At 34.7% G+C, this 16,686-nt stretch overlaps 1 protein-coding gene across 8 annotated transcripts in view; it reads right to left on the minus strand.

Moving 5' to 3' along the window:
- Nucleotides 1–16,686, minus strand: part of stxbp4 (syntaxin binding protein 4) — a 43,873-nt gene that overhangs the window by 25,070 nt on the left and 2,117 nt on the right. For 6 of the 8 annotated variants that reach the window (XM_084135886.1, XM_084135885.1, XM_084135882.1 and 3 more), the window contains exons 1-11: nucleotides 9,869–10,069; nucleotides 7,128–7,201; nucleotides 6,919–7,014; nucleotides 6,765–6,834; nucleotides 6,610–6,684; nucleotides 4,846–4,925; nucleotides 3,791–3,920; nucleotides 3,355–3,487; nucleotides 2,497–2,603; nucleotides 2,124–2,322; nucleotides 1,921–1,999 (exon numbers count right to left, since the gene is read on the minus strand). In XM_084135886.1, coding sequence (XP_083992012.1) covers nucleotides 1,921–1,999; nucleotides 2,124–2,322; nucleotides 2,497–2,603; nucleotides 3,355–3,487; nucleotides 3,791–3,920; nucleotides 4,846–4,925; nucleotides 6,610–6,684; nucleotides 6,765–6,834; nucleotides 6,919–7,014; nucleotides 7,128–7,201; nucleotides 9,869–9,924 — 1,099 coding nt within the window. In that variant the 5' untranslated portion in view covers nucleotides 9,925–10,069. Of the gene's footprint in view, nucleotides 1–1,920; nucleotides 2,000–2,123; nucleotides 2,323–2,496; nucleotides 2,604–3,354; nucleotides 3,488–3,790; nucleotides 3,921–4,845; nucleotides 4,926–6,609; nucleotides 6,685–6,764; nucleotides 6,835–6,918; nucleotides 7,015–7,127; nucleotides 7,202–9,868; nucleotides 10,070–10,112; nucleotides 10,277–12,105; nucleotides 12,169–16,686 lie in introns of those variants that run through there. The other 2 variants (XM_084135884.1, XM_084135883.1) reach the window with 2 other exon arrangements.

Genomic DNA, 16,686 nt, shown 5'->3' on the forward strand with positions numbered 1-16,686 from the left:
AATACTTCTATTCAGCAAGTATGCATTAAAGAGTAAAGACAGTAAAGACATTTTTTTTGTTACTCCAAAAACATCTGAGGCACCTCGGGTCCACAATTTAAAATCTCATTCGAATATTACACCATTATATTTGATCCCTTATGATGGCTTTGTGTACAACAGGAATTAATATTGTTTGAACAGGCTGTTTTTTTTCCCTCCATAAACCCAACCCCGACCAGACCTGTGGACTGGAGAGAAAGCACAATGCTTTGCTCAAAATAGTGCCAACCTTGTCAAATCCTCTTACGATGAATAACTGCAAAGTGTAACTGAACTCACAGGTGTGTGCTCTGACCGTGAACTCACTATCTCATAATTTATTGTTCACTCATTCATTATCCGCTTATTTATTTATCTTTTTTGGAGGGGGATTTATTTCCTGACAATGATTTCCTGACAAAGCCCTTTTAGAATAATATTAGACAGTTGCCTTCACAAATGTGGCATAAAAGGGGGTCTTAATTAAGTTTTTATGCAATGTGAAGTGACTCATTTTCATTATCTGAGACTTGAATATTATGAAGAGGGGACATGGTGGTGGAAAAAAAATATATGAGATGGGAGGAAAAATATTAAATCAATGGTTTTGCGTTCTCTGGCAAATGTTTTGCGTTCCCCTGAGAAACTTTGCATTCACTCCCAAAACCTTTGTGTTCCCTCACAAAAACGTATTCGTTCGCTCACAAAACTTTTGTGTTCTTTGCGAGAGAACGCAAAACATTTGAAAGAGAACGCCAAATAATTATTCCTCCCATCTCATATTGTTTTTCTTTACCATGTCCTTTTAGGGGCTCCATAGAATATGTACATGCTGTTCTTACTATGATCCTTACAAGGTATTCCCAATTAGATATTATATACTCTTAAAAAAAGTCACAGTAATGTTCTTCATTTCATATTTCATGTTTGTTGTTCAGTACAGCTGGTTAAATCTGCTTTAAATCACAGCTGAGAGGAGCTTTATCGAAGGTTCTCGTCAATGAAATGAAACCCTGTCCTGAACAGACCTCTGTATCCTCGATTTCACCTGGAGTTATGTCATGTTGACGCTAATATCCATTTTCAGAACCATGCCAGCTGGATTATTTTGAGTTACAAACACAGCATCTCATCGGCACATGGCTGTCTAAACGTCTGCTGAACAGGCAGTCTAATCCAGGTTATGACAGAATGTTCCTTATCTATGAGTTTCAGATTGTTCACAAGTAAAATTCCATTCACAATGCATCAGAATGTGAAAGGCTGCACAGATAGTCCTACACCATCTGTGAATAACAATAGAAGTGCCTATGGTTAGTTCTGGGTGCAATACAAATTAAGATAGCAACATCTGTGGCATACTGTTACCACAGAAAAGATCTTCGAATTTTTTCTTTCTTCAAAATTTAGTTATAGTAAAGCACTTACCATCTTGTATTTGTTTAAAGTTTGTTTTTTATTGACGCATATATACGTTGTACAATTGACAAATGTAAGTATTTCACTTACATAGTTAAGGGTCCAATTCTCCCTATCAACTAACTATTAACTACGACTTTTGCCTAATAATGAGAATTGGACCCTAAACTAAAACGGTACCAAGTATTTATATATCATTGTAGCATTTTAATTTATGCTGTTTTTTTGTAAACTTTTTTCTTTTGATTTTGGAGTGAAATGCGTTTTATGAGACTGCATATAGAACAGCATATGTATACTGTATATAGTTTCAAAACTAATGTATTTTAATGCTTCTTTGCCTCCATGTATTTTCATTGTATGATCCTTACTGTACTATTTGTGTTCCTTTGGATAATATTCTGTAATAACCTACTTTATGACACAAACTCAGTATTAAACTTAGGGGATTCTTATAGGGGGAATACAGGGTACCAGTACCAGAGTTGGCCACTGTGGTGCAGGCACTCTCAAGTGAGGACACAGGGGTGAGATTAGGCTTTCCTATTGCTGGTCGTACCTGTAAGGAAAGACACAAATTGAAGCCTTTAAGAAAGCATTATCTCAAGCAGTGCCAAAGAACATTTACTGCATTACTGAATCTCTCTTACCAGACTGGAATCAGCCACAGTCTTATGTCTTACCTTAGTAAGTTCTACAGAAGGCAACGTCTCACTTCCAGAGTTGGGGGTGTTGGCTATCTTGGGAATGAGAACTCCAGTGGGCCTGAGTTGGGGAGTTGTACTGGAGGGAGGTTGAATGGAGATGGGGCTGTGGGGTCCACTGCTGGAGCCAGAAGAAGACCTTCGTCTGATAAACGCTATCTCTACTGTAGGGTCTGGTCTGTAGGGTCAAACAGTGACATGTGCAAACATATGACCTTACAGTCTCTCATCATACAGCTGCATTTGTCTTGGACAGAAGAAAAACTCTCTATGCATATTTTCCCTATGTTGTCATGCAGGGAAAGTTGTCTTGAAAGGTTGTGTTTATACAGACATATGTCTGAGTTTTAACCTGAGTTTTGTTCGAGTGAGTAGGATTTTGGCTTCTTCATGTGTTACTCCAACGAGAGACTCCTTATTGATGGATATGAGCTGGTCCCCGGCCTTTAGTCTCCCATCCTAGAGTCACAAAGAATTTAATTTAAAATTTTCTTCAGCTTAATTTACTTCACCTTACATTACTATTCAAAAGTTTAGTCTAGATGCTCACTAAAGCTGCATATGTGTGATACCGTAAAATACAGAAAAACAGTAATATTGTAAAATATTATTACAATTTGAAATAACTGTTGTCTATTTTAATGAATTTTAAAATATCATTTATTGCTGTGATGGCAACTCTGAAGTTTCAGCATCATTACTCCAGTTTTCAGTGTCACATGATCCTTCAGAAATCATTCTAATATGCTGATTTGTGCTCAAGAAACATTTCTTAATATCATCGAAGTAGAAAACAGTTGTGCTGCTCAATATTTTTGTGGAAACTGTGTTTTTTTCAGCATTCTTTGATAAATAGAAAGTTAAATAGAACAATTGTTTTTTAATAGAATTGTTTGTAACATTTTTACTGTTACTTTTGATTAATTTAATGCATCTTTGCTAAATAAAGTATTCATGTATTTTTAAAAAACATACTGACCCCAAACTTTTGAACAGTCGTGCAATTTACTCACTTAACTTCACCTTAATTTATCTCACTTCACCTCAATTTACTTCACTTCATTCACAAACTACTACAGTGTTTCACAAGCAAATTATGTAAAAATTAATTAACCAGTTTGTCTTCTCAAACTAAACAAAAATAGGACCCTACATGTTTTTTTTTGTTGTTGCAATTTTACAAATTAACAATAATAATACATAAACATACTTTTTGGCAGTCGCCCCCTTGCATTATTTCCTGAACGAACACCATTGGCCCCTCTGCACGGTTAGCTCCGCCCCTGATGACCAAGCCTAATCCTGTCCCTTTGGCAACACATATCAACTGAATCATGCAGTTTCTGGGGAAAGAGAGGTTAACATAAGGGCTAGGATCAACAGCAGAAACAATGAATCCTGAGGTGATTAGTTTTTTTTTTCAATAACAATAAATTAATCTGTTGTGGGATTTCACTCTCACTCGGGCTAGGTTTTCAGGCTTAAACTCTTCAATCAGGACACTATTAATTGCATTAGTGTGAGAAACCTGCTGGGTTCTGTCATTCATTTTGATAGTAGAATTTTTTTAAGTATATGCGAAAGGACCATACTAAAGCACCGGATAAAATCTGAATTAGATCTACAGTGTGTCTTTTGGTTCTTACGTGCAGACTTGTGGAGGTGGGGAGGTAATGCAGGCAGTGGTGTATACTGGGTTTGGGTCTTTAGGGCTCAGAAGCAGAGGACTGGTTGACCTGGAAGATGAGGAGGAGGAGGCAGTGTCGGTCATCTTTCCTGAAGACAAGAGATTTGATTTTTAATACTCTCAATCTAAACTTCTGCTACTCTTTCACTTAAAAAAAACACAAATGAATGCTACAATAGAAATACCACAGTACACTTAGAATAAGAACAACCTACACCTTTTTTTTTTTTTTTACCCATTTATTTTTACACTAATGCTCAAAAGGTTGGGGTCGGAAAGATTTTTTAAATGTTTTAAAAAGAAGTATCCAACGCTCACCAATGCTGCATTTATTTGATCAAAAATACAGAAAAAAAACTGTATTATTACACTGTAAAACCCAACAAGTTAACTCAACTCAAACCGATTGAGGAAACTGATTGCGGCAAACCATTTAAGTTTAATAATAAATACATATGAGTATTGTGAACTTATATATATTGATGACTCAATATTTATAAGTTCACAATACTCATATGTATTTATTTTTAAACTTAAATGGTTTGCCGCAATCAGTTTCCTCAATCGGTTTGAGTTGAGTTAACTTGTTGGGTTTTACAGTGTATTAATTTAACTGATTTGTATTTTATGAAAGCCCTGAACCGCAACATAAAAACAAAAAAAACTAAAATCTGTAAAAAAAACAAACAACTCTAGCATTTCGAGATGAAAGTCAAAACATTTTGTACATTTCCTTACTGTCACATGTGATTAATTGAATGCATAATTGCTGAATAAAAGTATTAATTTCTTTAAAAAAATCTTACTGATCCTGATACATTTTGGTTCAAGTATATTCTGATGCATGCTTGGCTCTTTATGTAGAAAAATGATGTTATGGAAGAACTAAACTAAAGCTTTTAAGTTGGCAACACTGTAGGCTGTTTTTGTCCATCATTTCAATATTCTCTCAAAATCAGACATTAGTCATTCACTCCTGAAATGCAGCATAGTGATAGACGTAATGGAAAATACCTGTGGAAACAGAGATGTCTGATCCAGAACTGGTACTATAGCTCGAGCCATATTTTTCCATTAGTTCAGCAAATTCCCTCCTAATGATAAACATATAAAGGAACATGCAAGATCATATATACATTCACCTTTCCTGGAGCCATAATCTTCCAGTGGTTCATAATAGGAGGGCTTTTGTACAGACTAACACTCTTACTTAATTGTTTCTGTCTCTGTGGTGTTCAGAGAGTAAACATTATGTTTCCTTTCTGTAAAATCATGCATTACATAATTATGAATGTACTTGTTCTGTTCTAAAGGAGAATGCTGAATGATATTATTCTTCTCAGTTTTTAAAATACACAAAAAAATAATGAACACACCCCTATTAAACCGTCAAACTACATTTTGCAAGACAGTCCCTAGTTATCTGACAACTCCCATTAAATGAAACTTCCTCATTAGTCCACAAAGAAGGTTAGAAGCACTTAATTAGATTATGGAAGTAATCAGAGATAAATTGGTATCAAATTTAAAAGCTGGACTGTTTCCAAACCTGAAATGTGATCTAAGCAGTAATCTTTAAATTCTTGACATTATGTTCCCAAAATCTGTGTACAGTTTTTTTAAGGTGATTGATTGTCCATTATTTATGAGGGTAATCCTTTAACACCATTCCAGCTTTAAACCTGACCCCAGCTGGTTTAACTCAGGACACATACGACAGACTTGCGGCCCAAATACGTCAACAGCTGTTCTGTCGGGAGAACAAAAGTGCTCATCAGGAAGTCACTGAGACCAGCAAAATGCCAGCTCGAGTTAAACTAATTCAGACAGAAAGAACTTGACAACTGCCCAAATCCGAGACCTCTGGCTAAGCAGACAGTGCCGAAACAACAACAAATTTGTGTTGCAAGAACATAATTACTCTATAGATCAAGTCTAGAAGCAGTGTTATTTTAGATTTTATTTTAGTTTTATTAATATTAGGGTTAGGGTTAGGGTTAGGGTTATCCTATTTTGAATTACCTTTTAATTTTTTTTTGTTTTCATGTCAATTTTAGTCTAAAATTTAGTACATTTTCATGTTAATTTTTATTTAATTATTAGTAATTTTGTTATGTGCTTTGTTTATCAGTTTATTCAGAGTTTTTTTTAACATTGCTATTTTTATATTTATTTCCATTTATTTATTTTCAGTAAATAATTTAGTGCTTTAGCTTAAATTTATTTTAGTTTGTTGCCAAGTTTAAGTGGTAACACAAAAAGGTCTCATTTGACAAGGTCACCATTTATTAGCCTTTGTTAATGTTAGTTAAAAATGTTCATGTTCATGTTAGTTCTCAGTGTTTAACTAATGTTAACAAATGAAACCTTATTGAAAAGCGTTACCGTTTTGGTTTTAGTTGTAATTAACGATAATAACCCTGATTAGAAGATTTTAAAACAGCTAGACTCATGTTTGGAGTTCATAAAAAAAGACAAAACATTTGTGCTGGAAGAATGGCATCACACTACAACAAGTGCCAAAATTCTCAATAAAGTGCTAAAGACTTTAATGCACTTAAGTGTATTAAGACTATTTTTAGTTTTTTTTTTTTATCAAGACACTCCACTGTACTCATCCATTTATAGGATTCATTTAGAGGGTCAAAAACAGGATAGCTTTTTCTTCTAAATGAGTCTGTTTTTTATGTAAAAAATATTGATAACATAAGTTGACCTCAGAAAAAATTATGAAAATTTTAAAAATGCAGTTCATTTCCCCTTTAAAAGTCATCTTACCTGGAAGGGTCATCACGTACTATCAGTAAAGACATGTGATTTGTAGATGATGCCATGCGAAGAACCTCCACTGCCCTAATAAAACATCAGTTTAGTCGTTTTAATACACTTAAGTCATCTTATAATTTATTGCAGATCAATAACCAATACATTACTTTTCATTTGTAACACCTCCTAAATTCATGTTGTTAACATCTAAAATGAGGTCCCCTGCTTTAAGACGGCCTGAAAGACAGAAAGGAACATCATCCATCATTCCCAGAATCCAAGTAAATACATTCATTGGAGATTTTGGGAGAAAGAACATACCGTCCTGTGCCGCCACACCACCTGGCAAAACCCGTTTAATGAAAATGCCAAACTCTTCACCGCTCTGTTCCCTGTAGCCCCCAATAATCTTCACGCCTATCAAATTGAGAACAAGATTTTTTGGATTAATTCTTTACATGGAGGTGAAATTAAATTGTGCATCAAATGCCTTGAAAAATGAAGCAGTGTAATTGTGCTGTGGTTCTCACCAAGTCCTTTTTTACAATCTGTGAAGTCTAGTCTCTCCACAGCACGGTTGATGCCCTGGGGCCCCATTATTGTCCTGAAAAAAATGATTTTTATCATCAGACTGTTTTTAAAAATACAGATTATCGAATGGATGGTTATAATGCGGTTGACCCTCAGATGCATGAATTATTAAACCCCAAAGAAAAGAATATAATCATTCTCAATCTTTTCCCCCCAAAATGTTGCATATTGAGAGTGTTACAAATCTGCCCATTACAGCAGAAGATCATGGTAAATATTTCAGAAAAAAAAGGACATTCATACAGTATAAAGGAATAAAGAAAGAATAAAGGAAATACCAATGTGGATGTAACAAACACCTGAATGGTTAAAATGGATTTTTAAACATCTGTACTGGAATGGACACATGCTTTAGAGGGTTATATCACTCATAATATAGACATTTCGGAGTGTATGATTTCAAAGTGGGGTTACACTCTTAGAAGAAAAGGTTCTATATAGAACCTTAAAGGGTTCTTTCAGACGCTTCATATGTAGAACCGTTTAGCAGTTCCCATCATGGTATAATTTAATGAATTTAGTTTTAATTAATTAATTTAGTTTTAATTCACTTTTAACTATAGTAAAATTTTAGGAATGAAACATCTCGTAAACATACTTTATCACTAAGGAATAAATGAAATAACCCTTTAAACATGAAAGTATTATGCAGTCACTCCTTACATAGTACCCTTTTGGCATAAATTTAGTCAAAAGCCTAGGGTTCTATATATTTTTCTAAGAATATATAATGTATATAATATAATGTTTTTGATTACAGTAAATAGAACAGTGGTTGAAGTAATAACATTATCAGCCAGAATAAATTAAATAAATCCAAAATAAAAAAATAAATGCTTATACAGGAAATAGGTTATTGTGCTTGGGCTTATATTAAAATCACTAAAGCATGTACTGTAGATAAACAATAAAAGCGCCAAATGATAAATCCTTATAGAAAGAGGGTATGTATCCAATCCGGTAAACTGCAGTCTGATCTCTATTGCATTTAATCCCAGCAACAGAATACACTATTTTGACTTTAACTAGGACATAATAAATACTTAATAAAGCTCGGAACAATGTGTTTCTTTTTATAAAACAAATATCATTACATATTTTCTTTTTAACCCTCATGTTGTTAAAATTTACTTGTAATATTTATTTTCCGTACATACTTTGCAATGCTGCATGTGTACAATATATGAATAGTACTTTCAAAACTGACCTATAATTTGCACTTCAGATTTGTTATGTGAATATGACAGATATTGCTGAAGCTTTATCCTTCTGTTTGACTAAGAAATGCATTCTTTTGAAAATGCGATTGGTGTTCAGTATTAATGTTGGGTTTGTTTGAGGTCAATAAAACCCCTGCACAAACACACTACAGAAAAATAAAACAAATCGAAGGAAACATCTGGAAGGAGTGTACTCGTACATTGTGTACAATACAAAATCTAAGCATGTGAAAATGCATTGCGTTTATTAATACCTGGGGTCACTGAGAGCACAAATGTAATGTGAAGAGGCGTATTATCGAGTTGACAAGTATAATCAATCAGATCAGGAAAAGTATGTTTTTGAGATATTAAAAAGTAGGCTAACTTAATATTAGTTTTGCATTATATATGGCAGCATAATATACAAGTTATGATTTTAAAATAAATATATATATTCTGTATTGGTGTAAAAAAAAGTCATTTTTCAGCACTCCTTTTTTTATACAGTACTAAATGGCAACAAACATATGTATTACCTAAAGACTAAGATGATGGTTCAACTCCAGGATTTGTAATCTCAGACTAAAATGCTGTTTTTGTTTTGTTGAGTTCATGTGCCGGTCAGCCAGGACTGAGCAGGATGACAAGGACAAACTCTTGTGCTTCCTACTAGTGATGTATTTAACCTGATTCCTATCCCCGCAATTAGTTTTCTTTGTTATCTCCGTTGCTGCTCTGTAAACAGTGCACTTTAATCTTGATCACATTAAGAGCAACAAAGAGAATTAGAATTAAGTTCAGTGTAATGATGCTCTGTCCTTTACTGCAACAGGCAGGTCGTGGATACGGCGTGCTTACTTCCATCAAATCCGTATCAAAATGGTTATGCATGTTTTTGTCCTACACAAACTTCAAATAAACAATTTTAAAGCATAATGGGAAATAAAAGGATTTGTCTTTAACGAGTCACCCTGAACAAACAGAGCTCAGATGTAGTGCGTGCGACTGTGTTACAAAAGATCTAGCATTAAACTGATCACTTAATTCTATCTAATCTGTTTTACCCTGCTCAAGCCATGTAAGGATATGCACTCAAGTGACTACAGAGAAAGCACGCAGACAGAGTGCATCCTATCCGTCTTGCTCTAACATTCCACTTCCCGCTGGTTCATCACCATAATGATGAGCTTTAAATGTTCTTACTGTATGTGCAGTAATTGCTGTCAGCATTGAAAGCAATTTCATATGCATTATTAGAGCAGCACAAATTAGTAAACAGAATATTAGGATATGCTGAAATGTTCCAATGCAAATGTAATATCCATGCCTATGTTTTAAACAGACGAACAAGCAGAAACATGAGGGTAACTACACAAGCACAGCAAATGAGGCTACAACAGAAAACAAACAAGCTTTAAAAGCATTAGTATTTGCTTAATCTCAAGTCACAGAAATAAGCAGATAATGGCATTTCCTACCAGTAGAGAAGTGATAGCCCGTCAAAGCGTTCTGCCTCCACTGGAAGCAGTGCCATTGCAGGTCCACGAGCAACTGATGATGTGTTGTAAAAAGCTACGATATCACCGGGTTGGGGAGAACGGTGGTTCAAATCAGGTCAGTCTCGATGACCGAGAGACAGCAATCTACCCAGACAGTAACAGACAAACTCCTACCTATCCACTAATCTGTCCTGATACTCCACAGTCACATGGTTTGCCTCACCTCTCTCTGCGCTGTCACAGCTGATGATGATTCTGTCTCTCCCGAGGCAGGAAGGCTCAAAACTTGACGCCGGACTGTGATGTGGAACGAGGGGACGGGAGTCTGACTGCGTGATTTCTGACGCGGGGACACTGAATGACAAGCACTGTAGAGTCTATGTAAAACTGAAAAGAAAAATAAGAAACAAATTAGATTTGTCCAAATAAAATTTTAAAACGATATACAGTGGATATAAAAAGTCTACACACCCCTGTTAAAATGCCAGGTTTTTGTGATGTAAAAGAATGAGACAAAGATAAATCATATCAGAACTTTTTTTTTTTTGACCTAATGTGAACAATTCAATTGGAAAACAAACTGAAATCTTTGAGGGGGGGGGGATTAAAAATAAAAACCTTACAATGACCTGGTTGCATAAGTGTGCACACCCTCTTATAACTGGGGATGTGGCTGTGTTCCGAATTAACCAATCACATTCAAACTCATGTTAAACAGAAGTCATTACACACCTGCCATCATTTAAAGTGACTATGATTAATCACAAATAAAGTTCAGCAGTTCTAGTAGGATTTTTCTGACATTTTCTTAGTTGTCCGCAGAGAGCTTCCAAAGCATCAGAGGGATCTCATTGTTGAAAGATATCAGTCAGGAGAAAGAACTTCCAAAGCATTAGATATACCATGGAACACAGTGAAGACCATCATCATCAAGTGGAGAAAATATGGCACAACAGAGACATTACCAAGAACTGGACATCCCTCCAAAATTGATGAAAAGACGAGAAGAAAACTGGTCAGGGAGGCTTCCAAGAGGCCTACAGCAACATTAAAGGAACTGCAGGAATTTCTGGCAAGTACTGGCTGTGTGCTACATGTGACAACAATCTCCCGTATTCTTCATATGAATGGGCTATGGGGTAGGGTGGCAAGACGGAAGCCTTTTCTTACAAAGAAAAACATCCAAGCCCGACTGAAGTTTGCAAAAACAAACATCAAGTCCCCCAAAAGCACATGGGAAAATGTATTACGGTCTGATGAAACCAAGGTTTGGTTTCCTGGCCACAATTCCAAAAGGTATGTTTGGCGCAAAAACAACACTGCACATCACCCAAAGAACACCATACCCACGTGAAGCATGGTGGTGGCAGCATCATGGGGCTGTTTTCTTCAGCTGGAACCGGGGCATTAGTCAGGGTGGAGGGAATTATGAACGGTTCCAAATACCAGGCAATTTTGGCACAAAACCTTCAGAATAACCATTAGAAAGATGAAGATGAAGAGGAAGTTCACCTTTCAGCACGACAACAACCCAAAGCACACATCCAAATCCACAAAAGCATGGCTTCACCAGAAGAAGATTAATGTTTTGGAATGGCCCAGCCAAAGCCCAGACCTGAAACCAATTGAACATCTGTGGGGTGATCTGAAGAGGGCTGTGCACTGAGTTGGAGCGCTTTTGCAAAGAAGAGTGGGCAAATATTGCCACGTCAAGATGTGCCATGCTAATAGACTCATACCCAAAAAGACTTCACAAACACACTCTGGGGACATCAAAGACTTATTTTAGCCTACATATTGTGAAAAGGGCATTATACCACCCCTTTAAATATATTATTGTGCTTATCAAAGATAGTTTTAAGGGATACAATTATTGACCGCAGGCCCAGGGGGACTCGGGTTCCTTGAATGTCATCATAGGTGAAGTGAGGTTAAACATTGCCATTCAGCCAGTGACCAGGAGAAGGCGTTTTGTCACAGCCACAGTATTGAGAGAGACCTTGCTGGCAGTCATAGATATAAACACTGTTTATATCTATGGCTGGCAGTGAAGATGTACAGTAGATTGCAACTAGACCATTTTTTCCCCCAGAATTTTTTTTTTTTACCTTGTGTCAATTAACTTATAACACAAATGAATCAGATTCAATCGAATTAGAAGTTCACAAATTCCAGCATTACATTCATAAATGATCATCAATGTTTTCTATACATACCAGTGTTAGTCAATTACACAACATCCTCAAACACCAGCAGATCCTCAGGTTATGAAGCACAGGCTGTAAACACAAAGTAAGACAAAATATTGAAAGTGTATTTTAAAACAGATGGATTTTTTTATTCAACTATTTAAAAAAAAAAAATTATTATTGCATCACGATCTAAACACAGTTTTCAATCCACGTTCAGGATTTGTGTAATATTAAAGCAAGACCAAACTAACAACCCCACCCCAAACGAACAAACAAAAACAGGAATAATTTAACTTTGGCAGGTAGGATAATTATTTACACTTTTAAATGTACTGCTGTTTGTTATTATTGCCCGAAGGGACTAACTAGAGAATTACATAATTTTAGAAACATAATTTCTCTATCGTTTGTGCTCATTAAAAATTAAGAGATACGTTTTTTTTACTTAAAAAAGTGGTTAGTAGACTGCCCATTGTGATGATATGATTGCACCTATTCAGACCGCAAACAATACACTTTTTGATAAGAGATTACGACGATTTTTGAGCTTTTACCACAGTTGCCCTGGGGGTGCGGTAAAGTAGGTTTTATGTTGGACATTCGTTAGACATTCGCCAAGCAAATTAAGGGACTGTCTCAAAACTGCACACACACACACACACACACACACACACACACACACAAATAAGCATTCCAAGGTGCGAACCCACGCAAAGCATACTAATAAAATGTAAAGATGTGAATTAAGTGGACAACCTATTTTTTGTCAAATAGGCGTAGATAGTTTTAAGCTGTGAATGGGATATTCATTATGAATGGGTGCATGGTTATTATATTGTACTCCCAAAATTTCATTTTACCTTATAGAAACAGGTGATATCACCACCTGGAATTTGTTCACCAACCCTTGGAACACACCATACATGACTTGAATTTGGAAAATGTCATTTAGTCTATTTTTAATGAATTTTTGAAATACGCAAATCTATATAACTTCCTGGTCATGTGACCTGATGATGTCACACCACCTGGAATTTGTTCACCAACCCATGGAACACACCATACACGACTTGGACTTGGAAAATGTCATTTCGTCAATTTTTAATGAATTTTTGAAATACACAAATCTATATAACTTCCTGGTCATGTGACCTGATGATGTCACACCACATGTAATGTATTCACCAACCCATGGAACACACCATACACGACTTGGACTTGGAAAATGTCATTTCGTAAATTTTTTATGAATTTTTGAAATACGCAAATCTATATAACTTCCTGGTCATGTGACCTGATGATGTCACACCACATGTAATGTATTCACCAACCCATGGAACACACCATACACGACTTGGACTTGGAAAATGTCATTTCGTAAATTTTTTATGAATTTTTGAAATACGCAAATCTATATAACTTCCTGGTCATGTGACCTGATGATGTCACACCACATGTAATGTATTCACCAACCCATGGAACACACCATACACGACTTGGACTTGGAAAATGTCATTTCGTCAATTTTTAATGAATTTTTGAAATACGCAAATCTATATAACTTCCTGGTCATGTGACCTGATGATGTCACACCACCTGGAATTTGTTCACCAACCCTTGGAACACACCATACACGACTTGAATTTGGAAAATGTCATTTCGTCAATTTTTAATGAATTTTTGAAATGCGCAAATCTATATAACTTCCTGGTCATGTGACCTGATGATGTCACACCACCTGGAATTTGTTCACCAACCCTTGGAACACACCATACACGACTTGAATTTGGAAAATGTCATTTCGTAAATTTTTAATGAATTTTTGAAATACGCAAATCTATATAACTTCCTGGTCATGTGACCTGATGATGTCACACCACCTGGAATTTGTTCACCAACCCTTGGAACACACCATACACGACTTGAATTTGGAAAATGTAATTTTGTCTATTTTTAATGAATTTTTGAAATACACAAATCTATATAACTTCCTGGTCATGTGACCTGATGATGTCACACCACCTGGGATTTATTCACCAACCCTTGGAACACACCATACACGACTTGAATTTGGAAAATGTAATTTTGTCTATTTTTAATGAATTTTTGAAATACGCAAATCTGTATAACTTCCTGGTCATGTGACCTGATGATGTCACACCACCTGGGATTTATTCACCAACCCTTGGAACACACCATACACGACTTGAATTTGGAAAATGTAATTGTCTATTTTTAATGAATTTTTGAAATACGCAAATCTATATAACTTCCTGGTCATGTGACCTGATGATGTCACACCACCTGGAATTTGTTCACTAACCCTTGGAACACACCATACACGACTTGGATTTGGAAAATGTCATTTCATCAATTTTTAATGAATTTTTGAAATACGCAAATCTATATAACTTTCTGGTCATGTGACCTGATGATGTCACACCACATGTAATGTATTCACCAACCCATGGAACACACCATACATGACTTGAATTTGGAAAATGTCATTTCGTCAATTTTTAATGAAATTTTGAAATACGCAAATCTATATAACTTTCTGGTCATGTGACCTGATGATGTCACACCACCTGGAATTTGTTCACCAACCCTTGGAACACATCAGAGAAAATTTAACACTAAAGAGTTAAGGGTCAAGAGTCCAACTAAAGCAAACGCTAACCACCATCATGGTGACTTTAAAATACAACTATTGATTTCATTAAACCGGAAATTAAATAAAGTCAGTCTGGTAATGCTGTTTGTGGAGTTGTTTAATCCTCCTCTGCTGAGATCTTCACAGATTTAATGTCTTCTTTTATCTTCAGTTGATTTCATCTAAGGCTGTGGCTGAAGTCAGTTGTAGTTCTTGCGTTTCTCTGTTCTTCAGTGATTCTGCTTGTTAACAGCAGGTGTTCATAATTAATTAATCAATCACCACTTAATTATCTCATTAACTTCAACACTGCTTCAATGGTACTTTAACTCTGTAGTGTGCACACATATGAACACTGAGAAGTGTTAATTTAACATGGGCGTTTTTCTGTGTACTAAATTACATAAATCTTACCCGTTTCATTTACATATGACTGACATATATGAATCACATTCAGTTTATTAATACAATTACATAAATCGTATCTGTTTCATTTATATATGACTTAAAAATATGAATCACATTCAGATTATTAATTGGTTTATGTTAAAACTATGTAATCCAAATGGATGGAAATTTTATATGCAATTCAAATACATAAATTGTATGTTTAGACATAATTTTTTTTTGTGTGTGTATTTATATATTAATTTATTTTATTTGTTTGTTTGATGTATCAAAGACTTTTTTTTCTCTCTTTTAGAAAACATCAAAACAATGTATAGTGGCAATGGATTTTTTTTAAATTTTTTTTATTTTGATTAAATACATAATTATACTAAACAGTTGCATGGTTCGTATTGATTTTAAAGTGTTTAAAAATATTTATTTTTCAATCCACTTTGGTTATAGGCCTAGTAATAAGCCATAATAGTTATGAAATCACATATAAATATTTATCTATATCAATTGTAAAACATTTTAATATCACTTTCTTCAAAACAATATCAGCTTCAATATGAGTGGCTCATGGGCATAAAATATACAATTGTCTTCCACATTAACTTTAAAGCACAAGTGTCTAATGAGTGTAGGCCTACTCAGTGTTATTTATCTTATATGAAAACTCATTAACTTTGTTTGTTATAGAATATCTATGAGGTGTCATCTATAATTTACTCCAATCTAAAACATGTTTCTTGAACAGAAAGTTCAATGTATTTGTAACATCAAGAATATATTTTGTTTAGACAATGGAGCATAGGCAATTATTACATCCATAACTTAAAAAATGTTTATTATTCAGCCTAAACTGGGAAGTACTTCAAGTGTCTCTAATCCAATAAGCCTCAAAAGTTCTCTGGGAATTGCATACAATTAAATATTAGCTAAATATTTGTAAGTTCTATAAAACTAAAGATACCATCATCTTTAATCAATTTCCACAACCAAAATTCCCAAACCAATTGTCATTAAAAAAAGTTTTTGTTTCTAACCTTGATTTATTTACTATTCCAAATTGTGCATTAATCCTTTGTGGAGGAAGAAATTATTACTGTACAAAGTAAAACCTATTTATGAGTGTATAAGTGTAATTGGTATGTTATTAACATCAAAACTGCATTTTAGTAAAAACTCTGGTGCCTTTTGAAATATAGCATTTGGTTTTACAGTTATAAGACATGTAACTACTAATTTCACTGTTATACTAGCCTAGATAACGGTGATATTACAAAATCCCAAGACCATAAGTTCACATTTGTTAATATTTAAAGAAACAGACGAAAATTAAATCAAACTCTTGATTGTTTAACTTCTGTATGTTTTCTTCAATAAAGGGATGTCATGAGCTAACTGTATGCACTTAATTTCTTTTTCCTCTATGAAAATATGACAAAACATGTATTTCTTAATGTGAATGGTCATTACTTGTGAAATCAATCTAATTTCACAGCTTTGTCAAATTCCTCTTTTAATATCAATTAGAAAAATAAAAAATAGAAAACTTTAGA

The sequence above is a fragment of the Abramis brama genome (genome assembly GCF_963993115.1).
Source record: "Abramis brama genome assembly, chromosome: 14".
Classification (NCBI taxonomy): domain Eukaryota; kingdom Metazoa; phylum Chordata; class Actinopteri; order Cypriniformes; family Leuciscidae; genus Abramis; species Abramis brama.